We start from the raw sequence: 21,002 nt of genomic DNA on the forward strand, positions 1-21,002 counted from the left end.
GCTATAACTTTGCATTGCTCACTAGGAATTTCCTTGTGAGCAAAATATGGGGGAGGCAAGTAGCTTTTCATCCTGTAGCCATCTTATTTAGGAACTAAAAGGGGGAGGCAGGTTTGCATGACCCAGTTCTCAGCTTGATTTTTCCCCTTGGCTAAATGAGTTTGGGGTCCCAAAATTTAATTTCCTTTCATAACATCATGCTAACAGAACCAGGAGAAGAGGCTTCTTCTCTGCGAGGCTAGAATGTTCAAAGCCTTGGTAAGACATATCTGATCCAGAGGGTGGGAGGCAAAACTTAGGAAGAATTCAGGGGCTTTTCCATGTCAGTAAATTTTTAGAAGTTCACTGGTCTAGGCAATGACAAGACACTTCCTGAGAAGTAAAGAATAAATTACTGCATCTTGCACTTCCCATAACAGAAGGGAGCACAGTGCCTGGTTGGCTTCAACAGGTTTTGGGGCAGCTTATTCCACGCCTAAAGATAATGCTGTGATTCATATGCTAGGAGGCACCAAAGGCTGCCTGAACATTGGGGTCCTTGCATCCAAGGACCAGCAGGCAAGAACAGTCACCATCTTAGCAGAAGTAATTGAACTTGATCAGCAGAAAAAAGTAAGGCTGTACACAATGGGGATGTACGTGGAAGAACAGGTTTAGCATATGATGAGAAACTCAAGTGTCTCCTGGCATTCTCTTGTCCAGTTTTTACAGTAAATGGACAAGGGCAGCAACTCCAGCCTAAGAAGGGCATGGTATCCAGGGGCTCAGACCTCCAGGGATGAGGGTTTCCAGAGTATCCATGTATCCATGTATCCATGACTGACTGTCCCAGGGTATAAAGGCCTGGCTGCTCAACCCCAACAGGGACAACTTTGAAGCATCATCTCCTCTGCAAAGCCTCACACACAGCAGAAAGGCTGAGGCATCGCTTGAGCCTGCAGCACTACTTGACTTGTCCACTCCTGTCCACTCCTTCCCCACCCCCTTGCACAGGTGTGATGCCACAAGCACTCCATAAACCTGCTGCCCACTCATCTCCATCTCAGCTTCCCTGAGAACCGATCTAGAACAAATGATATATATATTTCAAGGTAGTCATTTTCCATCAAATGAAACAGTACGTGTCAAGTTGTCTGGGCATTGCCTGAAACACAGTAGGCCTTCAATACATAAACATGAGAAATGGTCTCCCAGGAAATCCTAAAGCCCAGGATTATACATATATTCTGTATGTTAGGTGAGAGAGAGAGAATTTCTGAGACACAGAACATAGGAAGCATTTATTGTATTTATTTACTATATTAGAGACAAGGTCTTGCTCTGTCATCCAAGCTGGAGTGCAGTGGTGCCATCATAGCTCACTCACTGTAGCCTCAAACTCCTGGGGCTCAAGAGATCCTCCTGCCTCAGCCACCAGAGTAGCTGGGACTACAAGCACATGCCATGCATCTAGCTTTGAGTTTTTTAGAGATGGGGTCTTGGCTGGGCATGGTGGCTCACACCTATAACCCCAGCACTTTGGGAGGCTGAGGCAGGCAGATCACTTGAGCCCAGGAGTTTCAGACCAGACTGGGCAACACAGCGAAACCCTGTCCCTACAAAAAAAAACAGAAAATTAGCCGGGTACAGTGGCACATGCCTGTGGTCCTAATTCCTGAGGAGGCTAAGGTGGGAGGATCACTTGAGCTCCGGATGTGGAGGTTGCAGTGAGCTGAGATTGCACCACTGTACTCCAGCCTGGGCGACAGAGCAAGACCCTGTCTATAGAGAAAGAGACAGAGACAGAGAGAGAAAGAGAGAGATATGGTGGGGGGGGAAGGGGGGTCTTGTTATGTTGCCCAGGTTGGCCTCTAACTCCTGACTTCAAGCGATCCTCCTGCCTTCGCCTCCTGTGTAGCTGGGATTATAGGTGTGAGCCACTACACCTGGCTCTGGAAGCATGTGTTTTACAAGCATTCTCAGCTGGGCATGGTGGATCATGCCTGTGATCCGAGAACTTTGGGAGGCTGGGGTAGGAAGACCGATTAAGGTTCAAGACCAGCCTGGGCAACACAGTGAAACCCTGTCTCTACAAAAGATTTTAAAAAATTAGCCAGGTACAGTGGCGCATGCCTGTAGTTCTAGGTGGGAGGATCTGTTGTGCCCAGGCGTTCAAGGCTGCAGTGAGCTATGAGGGCCCCACTGAACTCCAGCGTGGGTGAAAGAGTGAGATCCTGTATCTAAATAAATAAATAAAAATTAAAAAAAATAAAAGTATTCTCAATTCCGCTAAAAGGTCAGTGCAACAATCCAAATATTCATTATACATACCATATTCCTATTTTAAATTGATTATAAAAGGCATAAAAACTTTATAACTGCATCTGAAAGGTAAAGTAAGGAACAAATACTAAACAGTATTTTAAAATTCTGGTATTCCGATTTTTACCAAAGAACACTAGGGGGCACTAACGTACCAAGAAAAGCCCAAAGGTCCCTCAAGAGTTGGGGAATTGCATTATTTTTTTGTTCTGTTTTTTTTTTTTTTGAGACAGAGTTTCGCTCTTGTCACCCAGGCTGGAGTGCAATGGCGCGATCTCGGCTCACTGCAACCTCCGCCTCCTAGGTTCAAGTGATTCTCCTGCCTCAGCCTCCTGAAGTAGCTGGGATTACAGATACCCGACACCAGGTCCAGCTAATTTTTTTGTATTTTTAGTAGAGACAGGGTTTCACCATGTTGGCCAGGCTGGTCTTGAAGTCCTGACCTCAGGTAATCCACCCACCTCGGCCTCCCATAGTGCTCGGATTACAGGCATGAGCCACCGTGCCAGGCTGGGGAGCTGCATTTTTAAAATATTCCAGAGGATAAGAGTTTAAAGTGCTTTATAACAAGCCAAATCCCTTTTCAACTCAACATTCTACTTACTGAATCACAAGATCATAAGATATTTTAAAATTATCTTCATGGTAAATGATCACATAGGAATGAGATAAATTGATTCTTTTCATGAGAATTAGAAATTAAACTCTGCACAATTCAGTCATGCTTAGATATTGAGCACATACATTTTTTAATGTTTCCTATATAACACAACCATGTAACTTCAGTTAAATGTTATTTTCTAAGACAACAGATAACAAAATACATCAGATCTTCAAACAACACCGTTTCATTCAACATCATTTCATTGCAATGTTCACAATAAAAAAAAATCGATTCTTGGAGGGGGCCGCTGTCTGTGCGGAGTTCACATGTTCTCGTGTCTGCGTGGGTATCTCAGGTACTGTTTTCTTCTCACCTCCTAAAGATGTGCATATCAGGTGAACAGGCAAGTCTGAACTGTCCCAGTGTGAGTGTGGGTGCGTATGTGAGTGGCCTTGTGACAAGATGCATCCTCTCCAGGCCTGGATCCCCCTGTGCTCCCTGAGCTGCCGGGATAGGTTCCAGCCACCCTCACACCTGAACTGCAATAAATGGGTAAATAATTATCTTGTTTTTACCAATCTTTCTAAATGTATGAATAGCTCACATCTATTTCAATGTTGAATATCAGAAGTGTTTGCTCTTCATTTAGAAGTGTGGTAATTTTCTTTTCTTTTCTTTTTTGACATAGAGTCTTACTCAGCTGCCCAGGCTGGAGTGTGGTGGCGCAATTGCGGCTCAATGCAGCCTCAACTTCCTGGGCTCAAGCGATCCTCCCATTTCAGCCTCCCGAGTAGCTGGGACTACAGATGCATGCTACCACATCTGGCTAATTTTTGATTCTGTAGAAGTGAGGTCTCCCTATGTTGCCCAAGCTGGTCTTGAACTCCTGGGCTCAAGCAGTCCACCTGCCTCAGCGCCCCAAAGTGCTGGCATTACAGGCATGTGCCACTATGCCTGGCAGTGATTTTTTTTTTGTGACTAGAATTATTCTGTAGGAACTTAACTCTTGTTTATATGCATTGGCCTATGGTAAAGTTGGTTTCCTTATACATCGTTTATCCAAAAGTTAGTTTCCAAAAATCTATCACTGACATTAAGTGAGGACTTGCTGTATTTATGCTGATGTTCATGTCAAACTAAGGCCCAATTTAGCATGGTCTCATGTTCAAAGTTCAAGAAAATAGCAGAAATGGCCAAATATGTAAAGAGCTGAACATAGATAAATGAACTTACTTGATCTAGGTAATTACAGAAATGGGAGGTAAAACTTACCTTGTGCTCATGGGGACACAAAAAACAAGACATGATAATTCGTTGCTAGCAAGATTAATGCAACTTAGTAGCAGAGTTAAGACACAGACTACAGACTGGGTGCAGTGGCTCCCTCCTGTAACCCCAGCACTTTGGGACTGACAGCACTTAAGGTCAGGAGTTCGAGACCAGCCTGGCCAACATGGTGAAACCCTGTCTCTACTAAAAATACAAACTATGGTGGCACACGCCTGTAATTCCAGGTACTCAGGAGGCTGAGGCAGGAGAATCACTTGAACCCGAGAGGCGGAGATTGCAGTGAACCGAGATCATGCCACTGCACTCCAGCCTGGGTGACAATGGGAGACTCCATCTCAAAAAAAAAAAAAAAGACATAGACAAAAATAACACTAACGCAAGGTAGAAGACGAATGAAAGTGCTGTACTGTGCCCAGGAAACCTGGAAGAGTATAGTTTCCTTCCAGCTGCAAGATGTTAGGAAAGAATTTATGGATATTACACTTGAGCAGCACTTTGAATGGGTAGATCTGGGCCATGTAGAAATAGATTCTATATACCTAAGAATTTTCTTAGGTATATAGAAAAGAATGAGCAATACAAGCCTATAAAGGGAAACAGCAAGTAGTTCACGTAGTCAGGCCAATCGAGCCATCTGCAGCTCATATTTGAAACCCCACAAAGTCAAGCATAGAAATTAACCACAATCTTTATTGTTTATTATAAAAGGTTCTTCTTTCTCAGCTTAAGACTCTATATCTGGTTCACAAGTATCAATTTATGAACAAATAGACCAGAGTGGTATAAAATGTACTAATTCAAACATGCTTAGCACATACAGAATCGACTCATGGTAACGTATTAAAAGTTAGTTAAATCTAGTCATTAGAATAATGAAAAGTGTGAAACAATATAATAATAAATTCATTCTTTAACTCATGATAAATTCACATAAAGCTTCCAATCATGTGCTTATGAAATAACCTTTAGGTATCATGTTGGACTATGGTCAACAACTAGAATTTGCAAGAAATACACTCTATGTCATAGTTAATTTTGCATATCATTTAAATAATCAAAAAAACATTAATATGGGGTAAAGCAACTTTTAGCTATGAAAGGATAACAGAACTGTTATCCTGAAAAAATGAGCATAAAGCTGGACAAAATTGTCAAAACTAACCATTTTGTGGTGCTGGATATCCATTAAAGAAACAAACTGAGAGGCAGTTACTCCAGAGGAATGGCAGGAACTTGGAGGAAGAACACTGGGAGTCTTTAGCTTTCTAGCCACAGGCTATTAGTCCTCCCCACCTCCCCAAACAAGTCTGGCCAGGGCAGGCCTGGCAGTGAAACCCAGCAGTTTTGCTGCCAGAGGGAAATGATTTGATTTAAAACAAAAGGCAAAAACCCAGTAAAAGTAGCAAATACAGCAGAACACAAATGAGAACACCTACATGCTTGCTAGCATGAGGCTGCTTTTTCTATTAGAGTGTATTAGCTTTCTACTGCTGCTATAACAAATGACCACAAACTCGGTGGCTTAAAACAACAGAAAGAAATGTGTCACCTCACAGTTCTGTATTTGAGAAGTCAAGAATAGGTCTTGTTGGGAAAAATCAAGGTGTTGCAAGGGCTCTAGGGGAGAATTCATTTCCTTGCTTTTCCCGTTGCTAGAGGCTGTCCACATTCTTTGGCTCACAGCCCCCTTTCCTCCAGTTTCTAAGGCAGAAACACTGTATCTCTCTGACGATTCTCTCATAAGCACATTTCCCTCTTATTACACTTTTTTTTCTTTTCTTTTCTTTTTTTTTTTTTTTGAGATGGAATCTCACTCTGTTGCCCAGGTTGGAATGCAGTGGCGCAATCTTGGCTCACTGCAACCTCCACCTCCTGGGTTCAAGTGATTCTCCTGCCTCAGCCTCCCAAGTAGCTGGGATTACAGGAGTACGCCACCACGTCCAGCTATTTCTTTTCTTTTCCCTTCCTTCCTTTCTATCTTTCTTTCTTTCTTATAGGGTCTCCCTCTGTCACCCAGGCTAGAGTGCAGTGGTGAAATCATGGCTCACTTCAGCCTCAACCTCCCCGGCTCAAGTGATCCTCCAACCTCAGCCTCCCGAGCAGTTGGGACTACAGATGCACACCAACACACCAGGCAATTTTTTTTTTTTTTTTAGAGACGGGGTTCTCCCTATGTTGTCCAGGCTGGTCTCAAACTCCTGTGCTCAAGTGATCCTTCCATCTTGGCCTCCCAAAGTGCTGAGATTACAGGCGTGAGCCACTGTGTCCAGCCTCTCTCACACTTCTAAGGACACCTGTGATTACATTGGGCCCACCGAGATAATCCAAAATAATTTTCCTACCTTAAGGTTAGCTGATGAGCAATCTCAACTCCATCGGCAACTTTAACTTCCCCTTGCTGTGTAACCTAACATACTTACAAGTTTTGGGGGATTAGGATATGGATGTCTTTGGAGGGCCATGATTCTGCCTCCCACACAGGCAAATGGCAAAACAGCCTAAAACTTAATGAGACAACCCTGAAAACAAAAGAACTGGAGTAGGAATAGGTAAGCTTCCCAGGTACCTCAGGCTGCTGGGAAACTCCACACATCTGCAGGAGAAAAGGAGAGGGGGCCTTGCAAAAGTCAGAGCAGAAGAAGAAGTGAGAAATGCCTGGACTCTGAAAGCACTCTCCAGCCTACACATAAGATCCAGGGCAGAGCACAGAAGCCTAAGGGGATTGAGTAATGGAGCCCACTGCTGTCCAAATACAGGCTCACCACTAGGCTACACAGATGCAGGCATGAATCCAAAATACTATGCTGAAAGCCAGGCACTGTTGTGCATGCCTACAGTCCCAGCTACTCAAGAGGCTGATGTAGGAAGATCACTTGAGCTCAGGAGTTCAAGTCCAGCCTAGGCAATATAGTGAGACTTGTCTCTAAAACAAACAATTTTTTTTAAATTTTTTTTTTAACTCAGCAGAGATATTAGCTGGCCAGACTAACTCCAGATTCCACAGATTAAAGCCAAGCTGGTTAATACATTTAGGAAAAGGACTGCAAGATCTCTATGTTGAAAACTTCAGGCCAGGAGTGGTGGCTCATGCCTGTAATCCTAACACTCTGAGAGGCCGAGGTGGGTGGCCCAGGAGTTTGAGACCAGCCTGGGCAATATGGAGAAACCCCGTCTCTACTAAAAATACAACAAATTAGCCAGGTATGGTGGCACACACCTGTAGTCCCAGCTTCTCAGGAGGCTGAGATGGGAAGATCACCTGAGCCTGGGAGGCAGAGGCTGCAGTGAGCTGAGACTGTGCCACTGCCCTGCAGCCTGGGTGAAAGAGCGAGACCCTGTCTCAAAAACAAAAAAACAAAACAAAACAAAAAATCCAGAAACATTTAAATTATGGTCAATTGATTTCCAACAAAGGTATCTAGGCAATACAATGCAAAAAGATAGTTTTTTCAATAAAACTTGAACAGATAACAAAAGGTGATGTATCCATACAGTGGAATATTCAGCCATAAAAAAGACCAAACTACTGATACATGCTACAGCATGGATGAACCTCAACAACACTATGCTAAATTAAAGAAGCCAGACACAAAAGTTTGTATGATACTATTTACAAGAAATGTTTAGGCCGAGTGCAGTGGCTCACGCTTGTAATCCTAGCATTTTGGGAGGCCAAGGTGGGTGGATCCTCTGAGGTCAGGAGTTCGAGACCAGCCTGGCCAACATGGTGAAACCCCATCTCTACTAAAAATTCAAAATCAGCTAGGCATGGTGGCGGGTGTCTGTAATCCCAGCTGCTTGGGAGGCTGAGACAGGAGAATCGCTTGAACCCGGGAGACAGAAGTTGCAGTGAACCAAGATCATACCACTGCACTCCAACCTGGGCGACAGAGCGAGACTCAGTCTCAAAAAAAAAAGTTTAGGAAAGGCAAGTATCTAATATCTAGAGAAAGGAAACAAACCAGTGGTACCCTGGGGCATGGGAAAGGGGAAGGGGATGAATATAAACAGGCATGAGGAAACTTCTGGGGTGACAGAAATGTTCTAAAACTGGATTTTGATGATGTTGCACAACTGTGTAAATGTATAAAAATCACTAAAATGCACACTTACAATATGTGATCAAATTATGCTTTTCCTCTGCTCTCCTACCACAGCAAGTAACACTGAAGACTTCTGTGACCAAATGTGGGTGGGGGAAGTTCTCCCCACCACCAAGCAAACAATTAGTTCTGCAGCAAACACCAACTATGTGTCCTTCAATTCAATTCCGACACTATCTACCCAGAGATAGCATCAATCCCACAGGTGAGGGCTCAGTCCCAGCACTTCTCCCCACCCCTCAGACACCAGCTGCAGGTCCAGACCTCCAGAACTTCTGACTGATGGTCTTTAAGTTAGGGTTCCCACGACTCCCTGTTTGGGTTCCATTAATTTGCTGGAGCAGCCCACAGAACTCAGGAAAACACGTTTACTGGTTTATTATAAAGGATATTACAAAGGATACAGATGAAGAGATACATAGGGCAAGGCATGGGAGAAGGGCACAGAGCACCCATGCCCTCCCTGAGGCGCAATCGTTCAAGAACCTCCACGTGTTCAGCTACCCAGGAGCTCCTAGAACCCTATCCTTTCAGGTTTTTATGGAGGTTCCATTAAATAGGCATGATTGATGAAACCACTGGCCATTAGCGAGCAATTTCCCCTTCAGCCCCTCTACCCTCCCTGGAGGTTGCAAAGTTGGGCTGAAAGTCCCAACCCCCTAGTCCTGCCTTGGTCTTTCTGGTGACCAGCCCCCATCCTGAAGCCACCTAGGGGTTGCCAGCCATCTTTTTGTACATCTTTAGTGTACAAGGTCAAAGACCAAATATATATTTCACAATATCACAGGTGAAGTTTATGCAATGTAAGTTATACCTCAATAAAGCTATTTTTTTAAAAAAAAAGAATAATCAGGAGTTCCCCATTGCTGGAGTACACAAGCAGAAACAGAATGATCTCACAGGGATGCTACAGAGTGGGGGTCTCCGTGACCTTAGTACTGGACCTCACTGTCCGACTCAAAGATCTTGTGGCCTTTTGACCCAAAGTGCTGGTGTATACTTTTTTCTGTGTGGCTTTCTTCAGTTGCTGGTCAGATGGTTATAACAGAGAAAACAATGGTAACTACTCTTCCAAATACTTCACTTACAAACATTGAACATTGAATGATTTTCACCTTTCGTCCTGTAAAGGCAGCTCGATGAAGCGGTGTGTCTCCCATGTCATTCAACACATTTACTTCTGCACCAGCCTAGTAAACATGACCACTTTAAATATCAAGAAATATACAATGGTGAAAATCATTTCTTCAAAATATATTAAAGCCTTAAAAAATTAAAATTGTTAATATTGTTTAGGTGTCACTACTAACAATAAATTAAATTTACAGTAAAAAAAAAAAAGCCAGTACGGTGGTGTGAGCCTATAGTCCCAGCTACTTGGGAGGCTGAGGCAGGAGAATCACCTGAGCCCAGGAGTTCAAGGCCGGTCTGGCAATATAGCAAGACTCCATCTCATATATATATATTGTATGTATATATGTGTGTGTGTATACACACACACATAGTAGTGTATATATAGTAGGTTTCCTGAAAGGTAAAAATCTACCTGATAGGTAGAAGAATAAAAAGTAAAAAGTACTTTTCACTAAAAATCTATACACCTTGGCCAGGCGCAGTGGCTCACACCTGTAATCCTAGCACTTTGGGAGGCTGACGTGGGCGGATTGCTTATGCTCAGGAGTTTGAGACCAGCCTGGGCAACATGGTGAAAGTCTGTCTCTACAAAAAATACAAAAACATTAGCCAGGTGTGGAGGCACGTGCCTATAGCTCCAGTATTTGGGGGACTGAGGCAGGAGGATCACTTGAACCTGGGAGGTCAAGGCTGCAGTGAGCCGAGATTACGCCACTGCACTCCAGCCTAGGTGACAAAGTGAGGCCTTGTCTCAATTAAAAAAAAAAAAAAAAATCCATACACCTTCACTCTACTTTAGAAGCAGTCATATTGAAAAAAGGAGAATGCTCTGTAAATGAAATACCACATTTCCTCCATTATCAATTTAATAAGTTTTCAGGAAAAAAGATGCCATTATTTAAATGTACAGATGAACTGTAAGATGTAACCAAATTTCAGAACTATCAGAATGTGAGAAGTTATTCATCACAGAATTAAGAAATATGAGCTCTCAGTTCTCTTTAAATACAGTGCTAAGAGATTGTGACATTGTTTTTTTCTTTTTTTAATTTTTATTTGTGTATTGACATTATTTTTTAATTATTTAGGGTGTGCTTTGGTTATTTTTCAACTGTCACACTCATAAAACTGAAAATAAAATCTTCATTAATACACCCACTTTTATAATTTGTAAAAGCTAGTAATAAAAAAATCTAATGATTAAACATACAATTTTAACTAATCAGGCTAACCTAATTCATGTATTTAATAAAGAACAATTAAGTGTCTTGAATGATGAACTATTGCTTTAAATAAGTCACTATGGCTCAGGTGGCTTTTCTAAGACTTTCATCTTAAAATTTCCATAACAATAATATTTACTGTAGTCATTAAAAATTAAAGTCATAAATAGACCTTCAACAGATCCTGGACCACTTGTCTGTGTCCAAAATAGCATGCCAGATGTAGAGGTGTCCAGCCCAAGTTAGACTTACTTCTTCCTAAAAATGGAAAAATATAAGGTATTCTTAGGTTATATTTAGGTTATTTTACAACAAAATTAACTTTTCCATGACAAGCTACCTCAATATTCTCCTTTGCAATGCATTGCTGATGAATGAGAGGCAAGATATGTGACCAAGAAGTGTAACGGGTGTAAAGGACGAGAACTGACAAGGTGCGGATCTGGTGCCACCTTCTGACTCAATGTCCTCACCTCTAAAAGGATAGAGGGAGACAGGACAGGGGGTTACATTCGAGCTAGATGATCTCTAGCAGGTTCTTGACTCTAGGGCTCCGAGTCTTTAATCATCTTGCCATCATCAGGTCAGGAGGGGTTTTCTTGACATAGTTCATGACAAGCAACTCTCTTTGAAAACCTGTATCAGGAGGGTGGATGGAGGAGCTGAAGGCAGCACACAGCAACTCTCTGTACACCTGTACCACATCAAGAGTCAGTAATGGATATTTCCTGCAGCACCTGTGATATGGTTTAGATTTGTCCCCACCCATATCTCATGTTGAATTGGAGCAGGGACCTGGTGGGAGGTGATTGGATCATAGGGGGTGGATTTCCCCCTTGCTATTCTCGTGACAGTGAGTGAGTTCTCAAGAACTCTCTGAAAGTGTGTGGTTGTTTCCTGAGGCCTCCCTGTCAAGCTTCCTTGGTAAGCCAATTAAGTCTCTTTTCTTCATAAATTACCCCGTCTCAGGTAGTTCTTTATAGCAGTGTGAAAATGCACTAATACGATTTGGAAAGCTGTGAACTCTACAGATAGTGCCTGAAAGTGGAGTCTTTGACTTCAGATAAAGTCTCAGTTAATGAGGATATTGGGTTGCCAAGGTGAAAGAGAGGACCGAAGTTAAAGGCAATGAAGTGTCGATCCTAGCAGTAGAGCTGAGGAAAGGCATAAACAACAGAGTGTTGCAAAAACTAAACTACAAATTCAATTTAGCAAAAAAGATATTCAGGGCACTATTTAGAGCTGAGATAGCCCAAAAGCTTCCCAAAATTCCCAATCAGACTGTAGCGAATACAGCCCTATCAAATCCCAAAGTCACCTGCCCTGATGGGGCTGTTACAGCCCAAGAACATGTTATTCCAGGGGCCACTGTAGGGAAAGAGCGATGGTTTCACAGCTACTGTAGACTGCAGTACCTCACTTACATGACACACTGCCCTCAGCTCCTGGATTCCAGGATCTGAACCCACAGAAACCTCAGCCAACAACTTCAGCACACCCACAACAGGCCTCTAACAACCCTCCAAGGGACTGCAGCTGCCAGCAGTGTCCCTGGGATTGTTTGCCATTTACCCAAACTCCTACATCTCTTTCCTCTCAAGTGTGTGTCCTGTGGAACCCCTAATTACACAGTCAATAAATTCCAGAGCCTCAGTCTCTTTCACTGAACCTATTTTTTGCTTTCTGTTCTTAGTGAAACCTAGCTCATCCTGATAAGGATCTCCCCCTTATTCTTCAGGTGGGGTCCCCCATCCCCCCTGTACCTCACTGAACAGAAGTCGTGTGAAACTCCACATCAAAACTCCCACTGCTGGCCGAGCATGGGGGCTCATGCCTGTAATGCCAGCATTTTAGGAGGCCAAGGATGGCAGACTGCTTGGGCCCAGGAGTTCAAGACCCGACTGGGCAACATAGAGAAACCCCATCTCTACAGAGAATTAAAAAATTAGCAGGCCTGGTGGTGCACATCTGCAGTCTCAGCTACTCCAGAGGCTAAGGCGGAGGATCAACAGAGCCCAAGAGGTCAAGGCTGCAATGATCCATGACTGCGCCACTGCGTTCCAGCCTGGAGAACAAAGTGAGACACTGTCTCAAAACAACAACAGAAAACCCACTACTGCCTTTGGTTGATGACTTCTCCACTCACATCACAGCTCCTCCTTTGAGGCTTCTGTCATTAAGCCAAAGCTCTTGTGCATGCCTTCTCTGCTGCCATCTGCCAGCCTCCCAGTGGCCTGCCCCTCACCAAATAACTTTGGGCAGCCTATTCTTTCACCCCGTTGCAAATCCTGCCACCATCCTCAGGGGGTCAACTGCCTATTCAGCACCCTGGTCTCTCAGTTTCTCAGCTTCCCTCATTTCTCACAAACTGTACCTCCGTTTAAGGTCAGGGACCCACTGCCAGCGCCACAGCCTGGGCGCCATCATCACCCCTGGACTCAGAACACAGAAAGCCACTTTCCCAAGCACTCCCAACTTTCCCGCCTGTCCACACAGCTATCCCCCAGACTTTCTTTTCAACGTATCCAGCCCCCATCTCTAATCATTTTCTTTTTTCAAGAAAGGGTATCCCTCTATCACCCAGGCTATATAGTGCAGTGGCACAATCACAGCTCACTGCAGCCTTTACCTCCTGGGCTCAAGCAACTCTCCCATCTCAGCCTCCCAAGTAGCTGGGACCACAGGCCTGCGCCACCACACCTGGCTAATATTTGGATTCTTTCGTAGGGATGGGGTTTTGCCATGTTGCCCAGTCTGGTCTCAAACTTCTGAGCTCAAGTGATCCTCTAACCTCAGCCTCCCAAAGTGCTGGGATTACAGGGGTGAGCCACTGCACCAGGCCTAATCACTTTCATGTATATGTAAATACCCTCCATCTTCACTTCCTTCAATAAATTCAGTGTCTATTCTTTAATCCCTCACTTCAACATTTCTTTATCATATCCTGAAAATCCTGGCGTCACTATAATATCTGTCACAGTAGCCTAAAAAACCTCCAAAGCCTGAGAAGTACACGAGCCCAGTTTCGCCATAACAACACCCAGGTCGCTAACCAACGGTAAAGAAAAACAACAGAGCCCTGTGGATTTACACACCATAAACTCAGGATCTCACACTAGCTGAAGGCGCTTCTATAAGGCCCTGTCCAAGCATCTCTCATCTATTCCAACAAAAAGTAATTCAGTCCTTCACTAGTCTCCTCAAGCCTTTTACCCAGACAACTCTACCTTAGCAGATGACGTATTTCAGCTTCACAGAGAAAACAGAAGCTTTCATAGAATTCCCTTGGCTTCCAGCACCAAATCAACCATCCCACCTATACCTACACGCACTCTGCTAAACTTTCCTCCCGAGGTCTAAGACTAACCGTTCTCCCTGGATCCTGGAGCCCATCCCTTCCTGCTTCTCAGGCCCTCCTTTTTTGCCTGTCTTCAACCTCTCCCCCTTTAGTTGCTGATGGGAAGGAGTAAGAACTCTGGTGTCTCCCATCTAACGAGGAAACACAAATGAAACCCTCCCTACTCTGTGCTCCCTGGCAGCTACTGCGCCCCTCACTCTCCCCATTCTAGTTTTCACTGGCTCTTTCTACCTAACATTCCTTCCTGTCAACCCCCACCCATTGCAGATGAGGCTCATCTCCCACCAGGTCATGAACACTGTCCTCAAATTTTTATCAAGAAATGCTGTCACTGGGTCCCAGGGGCAGGTTTCCGCCATCACTGCATCCCAGGACAGCACGGCCACATTCTTCCCTGGCTGCCGCAGCCTTGTACCTTGTGAGTCCTCTCATTTCTCTGGCTCTACTTTTCCATATCCTTTGGAAAATGTATTTTCCCCGACTAGTCCATTACTAGTAACTTCAAAACTGGTACTTCGGCCGGGCATGGTGGCTCACACCTGTAATCCCAGCACTTTGGGAGGCCAAGGCGGATAAATTGCTTGAGGTCAGGAGTTCAAGACGAGCCTGGGCAATGTAGTGAAACTCTATTTCTACAAAAAATACAAAAATCAGCCAGGGGTGGTGGCACACACCTGTAATCCCAGCTACTCCAGAGGCTGAGATGGGAGGATCACTTGAGCCTGGGAGTTCAAGGCTGCAGTAAGCCATGATCACACCACTGCACTCCAGCCAGGATGACAGAGCAAGATGCTGTCGCAAAAAAAAAAGAAAGAAAGAAAAAGAAAAAAAGAGGTATTTCATGGCCCTCTTCCACTGCTTCCATTGTTTCTGTGCTGTTGACTTCAAAATCCATATTTCCATCTCCAAAGTGTCCACTGGACATCTCCATTGGGCTGGGCAAGGGTTCCTCATGCTCAGAAAGCACAAAGCTGAACTCACCTGTTGTCCTCCCTACACACACTCGCAGGAACCACCAGGCCCCTCCCACATGTGTATTCACAATGGATGGCCCCTCATTCCCCTCCTCACTCAACAACAGCAGCACCTTCCTGCTTTCTCCTTTTCACCCCACACTGAATTAACTCGACTGACTCCAACTCCTAAATATTCATTACATCTAGTTTTCTCCATTGCCACTGCTTCTGCCCCCATCCAAACCACACTGTCTCCTCTCACTTCCTATGACAGCTTCTGACCTAGTGTCCTCACATCTAGTATTTCCAAATAGGATTCTGGATCAAGAAATCAAAATTTCCAAGATCCAGCCAGGCACTGCAGCTCACACCTGTAATCCCAGCACCTTGGGAGGCCAAAACGGGCAGATCACTTGAGGTCAGGAGTTGGAGACTAGCCTGGCCAACATGGTAAAAACCTGTCTCTACTAAAAATACAAAAATTAGCCTGGTGTGGTAGTGGGCGCCTGTAATCTCAGCTACTTGGGAGGCTGAGGCACAAGAATCGCTTGAACCCAAGAGGTGGAGGTTGCAGTGAGCCAAGATCGCGCCACTGCACTCCAGCCTGGGCAACAGAGCAAGACTATGTCTCAAAAAAAGAAAAAAATTTCCAAGATCCTACATTTACTCTTAAAATACTTCAAACAGGTTTTATACTCTTTACTTATAGATAGCTAAAAGGATGTGTTTCAATGAATAAGAAATGTCAAGCTTTGGAGTATTTACAAAGAACAGTACACTATACATAATATTAAAACACTAAAACACCAGCAGGTATTACTGGGGAATATTCGAATAACTTCACATTTGGACCTCCTAGTAAAGTGACAGCACTACACAGAATTGTTTGTTGAGACTGCCAATATAAGTACTTAGGTTGCTTCCAAAATTTATTATTTCTTGGAACATCAGTCATAGAATTTACAAAAAGTATATTATGCATATACATATTAATATTTATTTTATTTGCAAGAATGAATCACACAAGCAACAGACAGGACCATGAACACATACTTGTAACACAACACCAGCTACAAGCAAAACTAATTCTATCCTCCTCTCCCAGACCCTAAAAACACTAACCTTCACTTTCCACTCACATCAGCCCTTCTTTCCCTCACTTTCCACTTGACATCAGTGAATTCCTTCCAAACAGTAACATCTCTATGTTGACTGTTAACCTTTAATTCTTGCAGGAGAATTATAGTAATTTATACCATTTTCCCAATTTGTCATGATTTGGAAAAACAAGAAAGAAAGGAAAGAAAACCAAGAAATGCCAGGAAGGAACCCCCCACATGGAAACACTATTCACGCCTGGTCTTGCCCACCCCTCCCTACTCCCTTAAGAACTGCGTATCGTCTGACTATGTCACCTTCTGCATCAACCCTTCAAACTGCCCTTAAGATAAAGTCTGACTGACAGGTATAATGAGGTGAAAATTGAAAAAAAAAATTAACATATTTCTCAGCTTTACATTTCCAAGTAGATGACTTTCTCCTAATTAGCCTGAGGCAAACGTGGGTGGAGGTGGGAAGGGGAGACAGAAAAGGGTCACTGAGGATGATCGAATGTTTTGGCATTCAAAATAGAATCCAGAGGTAAAGATAAAGAGCCAGTCTTTGCTGAAGAATGGGGGGAAATTTTATACATTTTTTATTTTTTAAATATTTTTTTCCTCAGATCATTCTCCATAACAAAGACATTTTAAAATTCCTTTTACCAACTCAGTTTCTAGACAACCCAGATCCTCAGATCACAGTTTCTTCCCTATTGCAAAGATGCTATTTCTTCCCCATTGCAAAGATGTTATTTCTTCCCCACTGAGGGTGAGGTCATGAGGTTAGCTGCCCTGGTACAGGAGGAGGAAGTAGCAAAAAGAATAAAATATCCATCTGAAGCCACCCCTTTCTGGGACTGAGGAACTGTGGAAGAAAAAAAGACAAAAGCTGAGACACGTGGCTCTGGATCTTAAACTTGGAAAGTGGGATACATTGAGGAGACACAGAGAACAGGCAAGCTGCTTCTGGGATGCAGGAAGAGACCTCCTCTAGATCGCCCATCTTAGCACTCCCCTGCCAGATGCCACATCAAAGCAGACTCAGTAAGGTGTCCGGAGGGAAGGCTGCATTTTGGCTAACCAGAGCTGCTCTAGGTTCCCCCATGTCGTTGGCTCCCACATGCCACTCTACCAGGAGGGGAACAGGAGTGTGTGTGTATTGAACCACCAAGCCTAGGCCAGGTGCCAGATGAAGATGTGACAGAGGGTAACACAAGCCAACATGAGAGTCTCCTGATAAAGCCAAGCAGCCTTACCTATGCCACACGACACACTGAGAGACCTGAGTTTGACTTTCTACCTGAGTTTCACGTTAGCTTCCAATGCTTAAGGAGCACCAGGAAGACAAGGGCGGCTGAGGACCCAAAGCCAAGTCATAGATTTGAGGAAACCCTGCCTCTCCACCGCACGAACACACAGCAAGGCTTATCTCTACACTCAAACACTCAAAACAAGTTAGAGGAAATACAGGGGAAGGGAGATCAAGACTTTATCAAAACGGCTACTAAAAAAAAAGTACGGCTAGATGCAATGGATCACACCTGTAATCCCAACACTTTGGGAGGCTGAGATGGGAGGATTGCTTGATACCAGGAGTTCAAGACCAGCCAGGGGAACATAGCAAGATCCCGTTTCTACAAAAAATACAAAAATTAGCCAGGCATGGTGGCATGTGCTTGTAGTCCCAACTACTCTGGAGGCTGAGGTGGGACAAAGGCTTGAGCCCAGAAGTCTGAGGCTGCCATGAACTGTGAGCATGCCACTGCACTCCAGCCTGGGCAACAGAACAAAAGCCTGTCTCAAAAAAAAAAAAAAGAAAAAAAGAAAAAGAAAAAAGACAGAAGTACCCAAAGACTAACGTTTACTCTCCCCATACCTCCCAGAACATGAAGAGGTTTATTACAATACCAGAGCCATTTTAGAGAACACGTTTTATTTCTCTGCACATTTGATGCAAGGTTGTGATGTATTGGCCACTTTGCTACACATGGCATATTATGACTTAGTTGCTATGTTGTTTCTTCTTCCTTGAACCATTTTTTCTTCTCTATCGTCACCTGGTTAACTCCTACTCTTTCACGTTTCATCTTAGAATCGTTTCCTCCAAGAAGCAAATCCTTCAAGTTCCAGTTCCACACCTCTCCCATGACACCTGCACTTCCACATCCTGGTACCTATTTTGTAACGCAGACTAGTCTGATCTATTAATCTACTAGACTAAGCTCAATGAGGGCAGGGATCCCATGTGTCTCTTCATCATTATCTCCAGGGCACACAGTAAACACTCAAACCTGCTGGGTCAACTGCAATGTCTTCAAGAAGAAAAAAAAATTATCATAGTGTGTCCGGAATTGGTGGGTTCTTGGTCTCACTGACTTCAAGAACGAAGCCGCGGACCGTCGCGGTGAGTGTTACAGCTCTTAAGGTGGCACGTCTGGAGTTTGTTCCTTCTGATGTTCGGATGTGTTCAGAGTTTCTTCCTTCTGGTGGGTTCGTAGTCTCGCTGGCTCAGGAGTGAAGCTGCAGACCTTCGCGGTGAGTGTTACAGCTCATAAAAGCAGTGTGGACCCAAAGAGTGAGCAGTAGCAAGATTTATTGCAAAGAGCGAAAGAACAAAGCTTCCACAGTGTGGAAGGGGACCCGAGCAGGTTGCCACTGCTGGCTCCGGGCAGCCTGCTTTTATTCTCTTATCTGGCCCCACCCACATCCTGCTGATTGGTAGAGCCCAGTGGTCTGTTTTGACAGGGCGCTGATTGGTGCGTTTACAATCCCTGAGCTAGACACAAAGGTTCTCCACGTCCTCACCAGATTAGCTAGATACAGAGTGTCCACACAAAGGCCCCACCAGAGTAGCTAGATACAGAGTATGGATTGGTGCATTCACAAACCCTGAGCTAGACACAGGGTGCTGATTGGTGTATTTACAAAGCGTGAGCTAGATACAGAGTGCTGATTGGCGTATTTACAATCCGTGGGCTAGACATCAAGGTTCTCCACGTCCCCACCAGACTCAGGAGCCCAGCTGGCTTCACCCAGTGGATCCCGCACCAGGGCTGCAGGTGGAGCTGCCTGCCAGTCCCGCGCGGTGGACCTGCACTCCTCAGCCCTTGTGTGGTCGATGGGACTGGGCGCCATGGAGCAGGGGGCAGCGCTCATCGGGGAGGCTCGGGCCACACAGGAGCCCATGGAGCGGGTGGGAGGCTCAGGCATGGCGGGCTGCAGGTCCTGAGCCCTGCCCCGCGGGAAGGCAGCTAAGGCGCGGTGAGAAATCGAGCGCAGCGCCAGTGGGCTGGCACTGCTGGGGGACCCACTACACCGTCTGCAGCCGCTGGCCCGGGTGCTAAGCCCCTCATTGCCCGGGGCCGCCACAGCCGGCCGGCTGGCTGCTCCGAGTGTGGGGCCCGCCAAGCCCACGCCCACCCGGAACTCCAGCTGGCCGGCAAGCGCCGCGGGCAGCCCCGGTTCCCGCTAGCGCCTCTCCCTCCACACCTCCCTGCAAACTGAGGGAGCCGGCTCCGGCCTTGGGGTAGCCCAGAAAGGGGCTCCCACAGTGCAGCGGTGGGCTGAAGGGCTCCTCAAGTGCCGCCAAAGTGGGAGCCCAGGCAGAGGAGGCGCCGAGAGTGCGCGAGGGCTGTGAGGACTGCCAGCACGCTGTCACCTCTCAATAGGATGTATCCTGTGGGCTAGAGTCACCCTTGTGGTTTGCAATATTTGGGATCCATAACAATTTTAAGAATTTAAAATTCTTAAGTCACTTTCTCTGACTTAGAGGGGGCTAGGAGAGACATTTCCTCCAATCTGTGGGGTTCTTCCTAGCATGAGATATAGAGATTAATTACATGATAGATAAGAATGGTTAGCATTAAATAAATGCTAAGAGTAGTGCAGACTCATAAGAGAAAGTTAGAAAATCCATTCAAAGTTTACCTTTGCAATTAATGTCAGCAATCACTTCATTCCTCGCCATGGTCTCTAATAGTTGTCTTACTTCTTCAGCATTGCCATTTCTGGCGTGATGGAGAAGCTGTTGCTCCGCTTCTGTGTTCATTTCTAAATTAAGAAAATAATAACATTGCTATTATCTAAGAAGATCATTAGCTTTTAGATATCACCTGCTAATATATAAAGGGGAAAGAATCCTCATTTTGCAGCTGATAAGACAGACACAACAACTGAATAAATCCGTTGCAGGGTGAGAACTTCAGCCTGAGACCCCTTGCCCTTCCTATTATTATTGAAGCAGTATACGAGACACTTGGGCAAGTCTCTTAACTTCTTAAGGCCTTAGTTTCCTCATCTGCAAAATACAACCAACCTCATAAGCTGTTTGTTGTAAGATTATGTATGTGAAAGCATTCTGTCAAATACAGTATTATGCAAATAGTTACTACATTAAAAATTAGACATCAAAGGAAAAAACAAAATTAGAGATAAAGTCAAAGTATGACCATTCGTATAGGAATAGTGTAAGACTAACATGTAAACTAACACATTCAAAACTGTGCAAAAAATCATTCTGAATAGAAACTCATTATAGATAAATGCCCTGAAGTGGCTATATGTAAACAAATTTATTTTTTCTGTCACATTTTCTTATCAAGCCCCAAACCAAATATAGAAAATTACACCAAATTTCAAGCATTTATGTCAAAATGAGCAAATATTACAAATAGCAATTCCCAGAAGTATGTCATTCTTACTAATAATCAAATAAATAAAAATCATTCAAACACAAGTGATATTTTTCTTGCCCATTGAATTAGAAAAAATAAAAAAAGACAAGAAACAATGCTGGCATGGGCAGGAAATAGCACTCCTGTAGACTGCTAAAATGAATATAAATGCATACAACCTTTCATACATTACAGGCGGAGATCAGCAATTTGGCAATATCAAATAAACTTCAAAATTCATATATACCATTTACCTTGTC

The 21,002-nt window shown here is 44.3% G+C and overlaps 1 protein-coding gene across 11 annotated transcripts in view; it reads right to left on the bottom strand.

The window, feature by feature from the left end:
- Positions 1-21,002, bottom strand: part of OSBPL1A (oxysterol binding protein like 1A) — a 233,268-nt gene that overhangs the window by 192,578 nt on the left and 19,688 nt on the right. For 8 of the 11 annotated variants that reach the window (XM_054460821.2, XM_054460822.2, XM_063653504.1 and 5 more), the window contains exons 2-4: positions 19,997-20,119; positions 10,828-10,913; positions 9,414-9,488 (exon numbers count right to left, since the gene is read on the bottom strand). In XM_054460821.2, the coding sequence (XP_054316796.1) occupies positions 9,414-9,488; positions 10,828-10,913; positions 19,997-20,117 (282 nt within the window). In that variant the 5' untranslated portion in view covers positions 20,118-20,119. Of the gene's footprint in view, positions 1-9,413; positions 9,489-10,827; positions 10,914-19,996; positions 20,120-21,002 lie in introns of those variants that run through there. The other 3 variants (XM_063653508.1, XM_063653506.1, XM_063653507.1) reach the window with 2 other exon arrangements.

Source organism: Pongo pygmaeus, chromosome 17 (genome assembly GCF_028885625.2).
Source record: "Pongo pygmaeus isolate AG05252 chromosome 17, NHGRI_mPonPyg2-v2.0_pri, whole genome shotgun sequence".
Classification (NCBI taxonomy): Eukaryota; Metazoa; Chordata; class Mammalia; order Primates; family Hominidae; genus Pongo; species Pongo pygmaeus.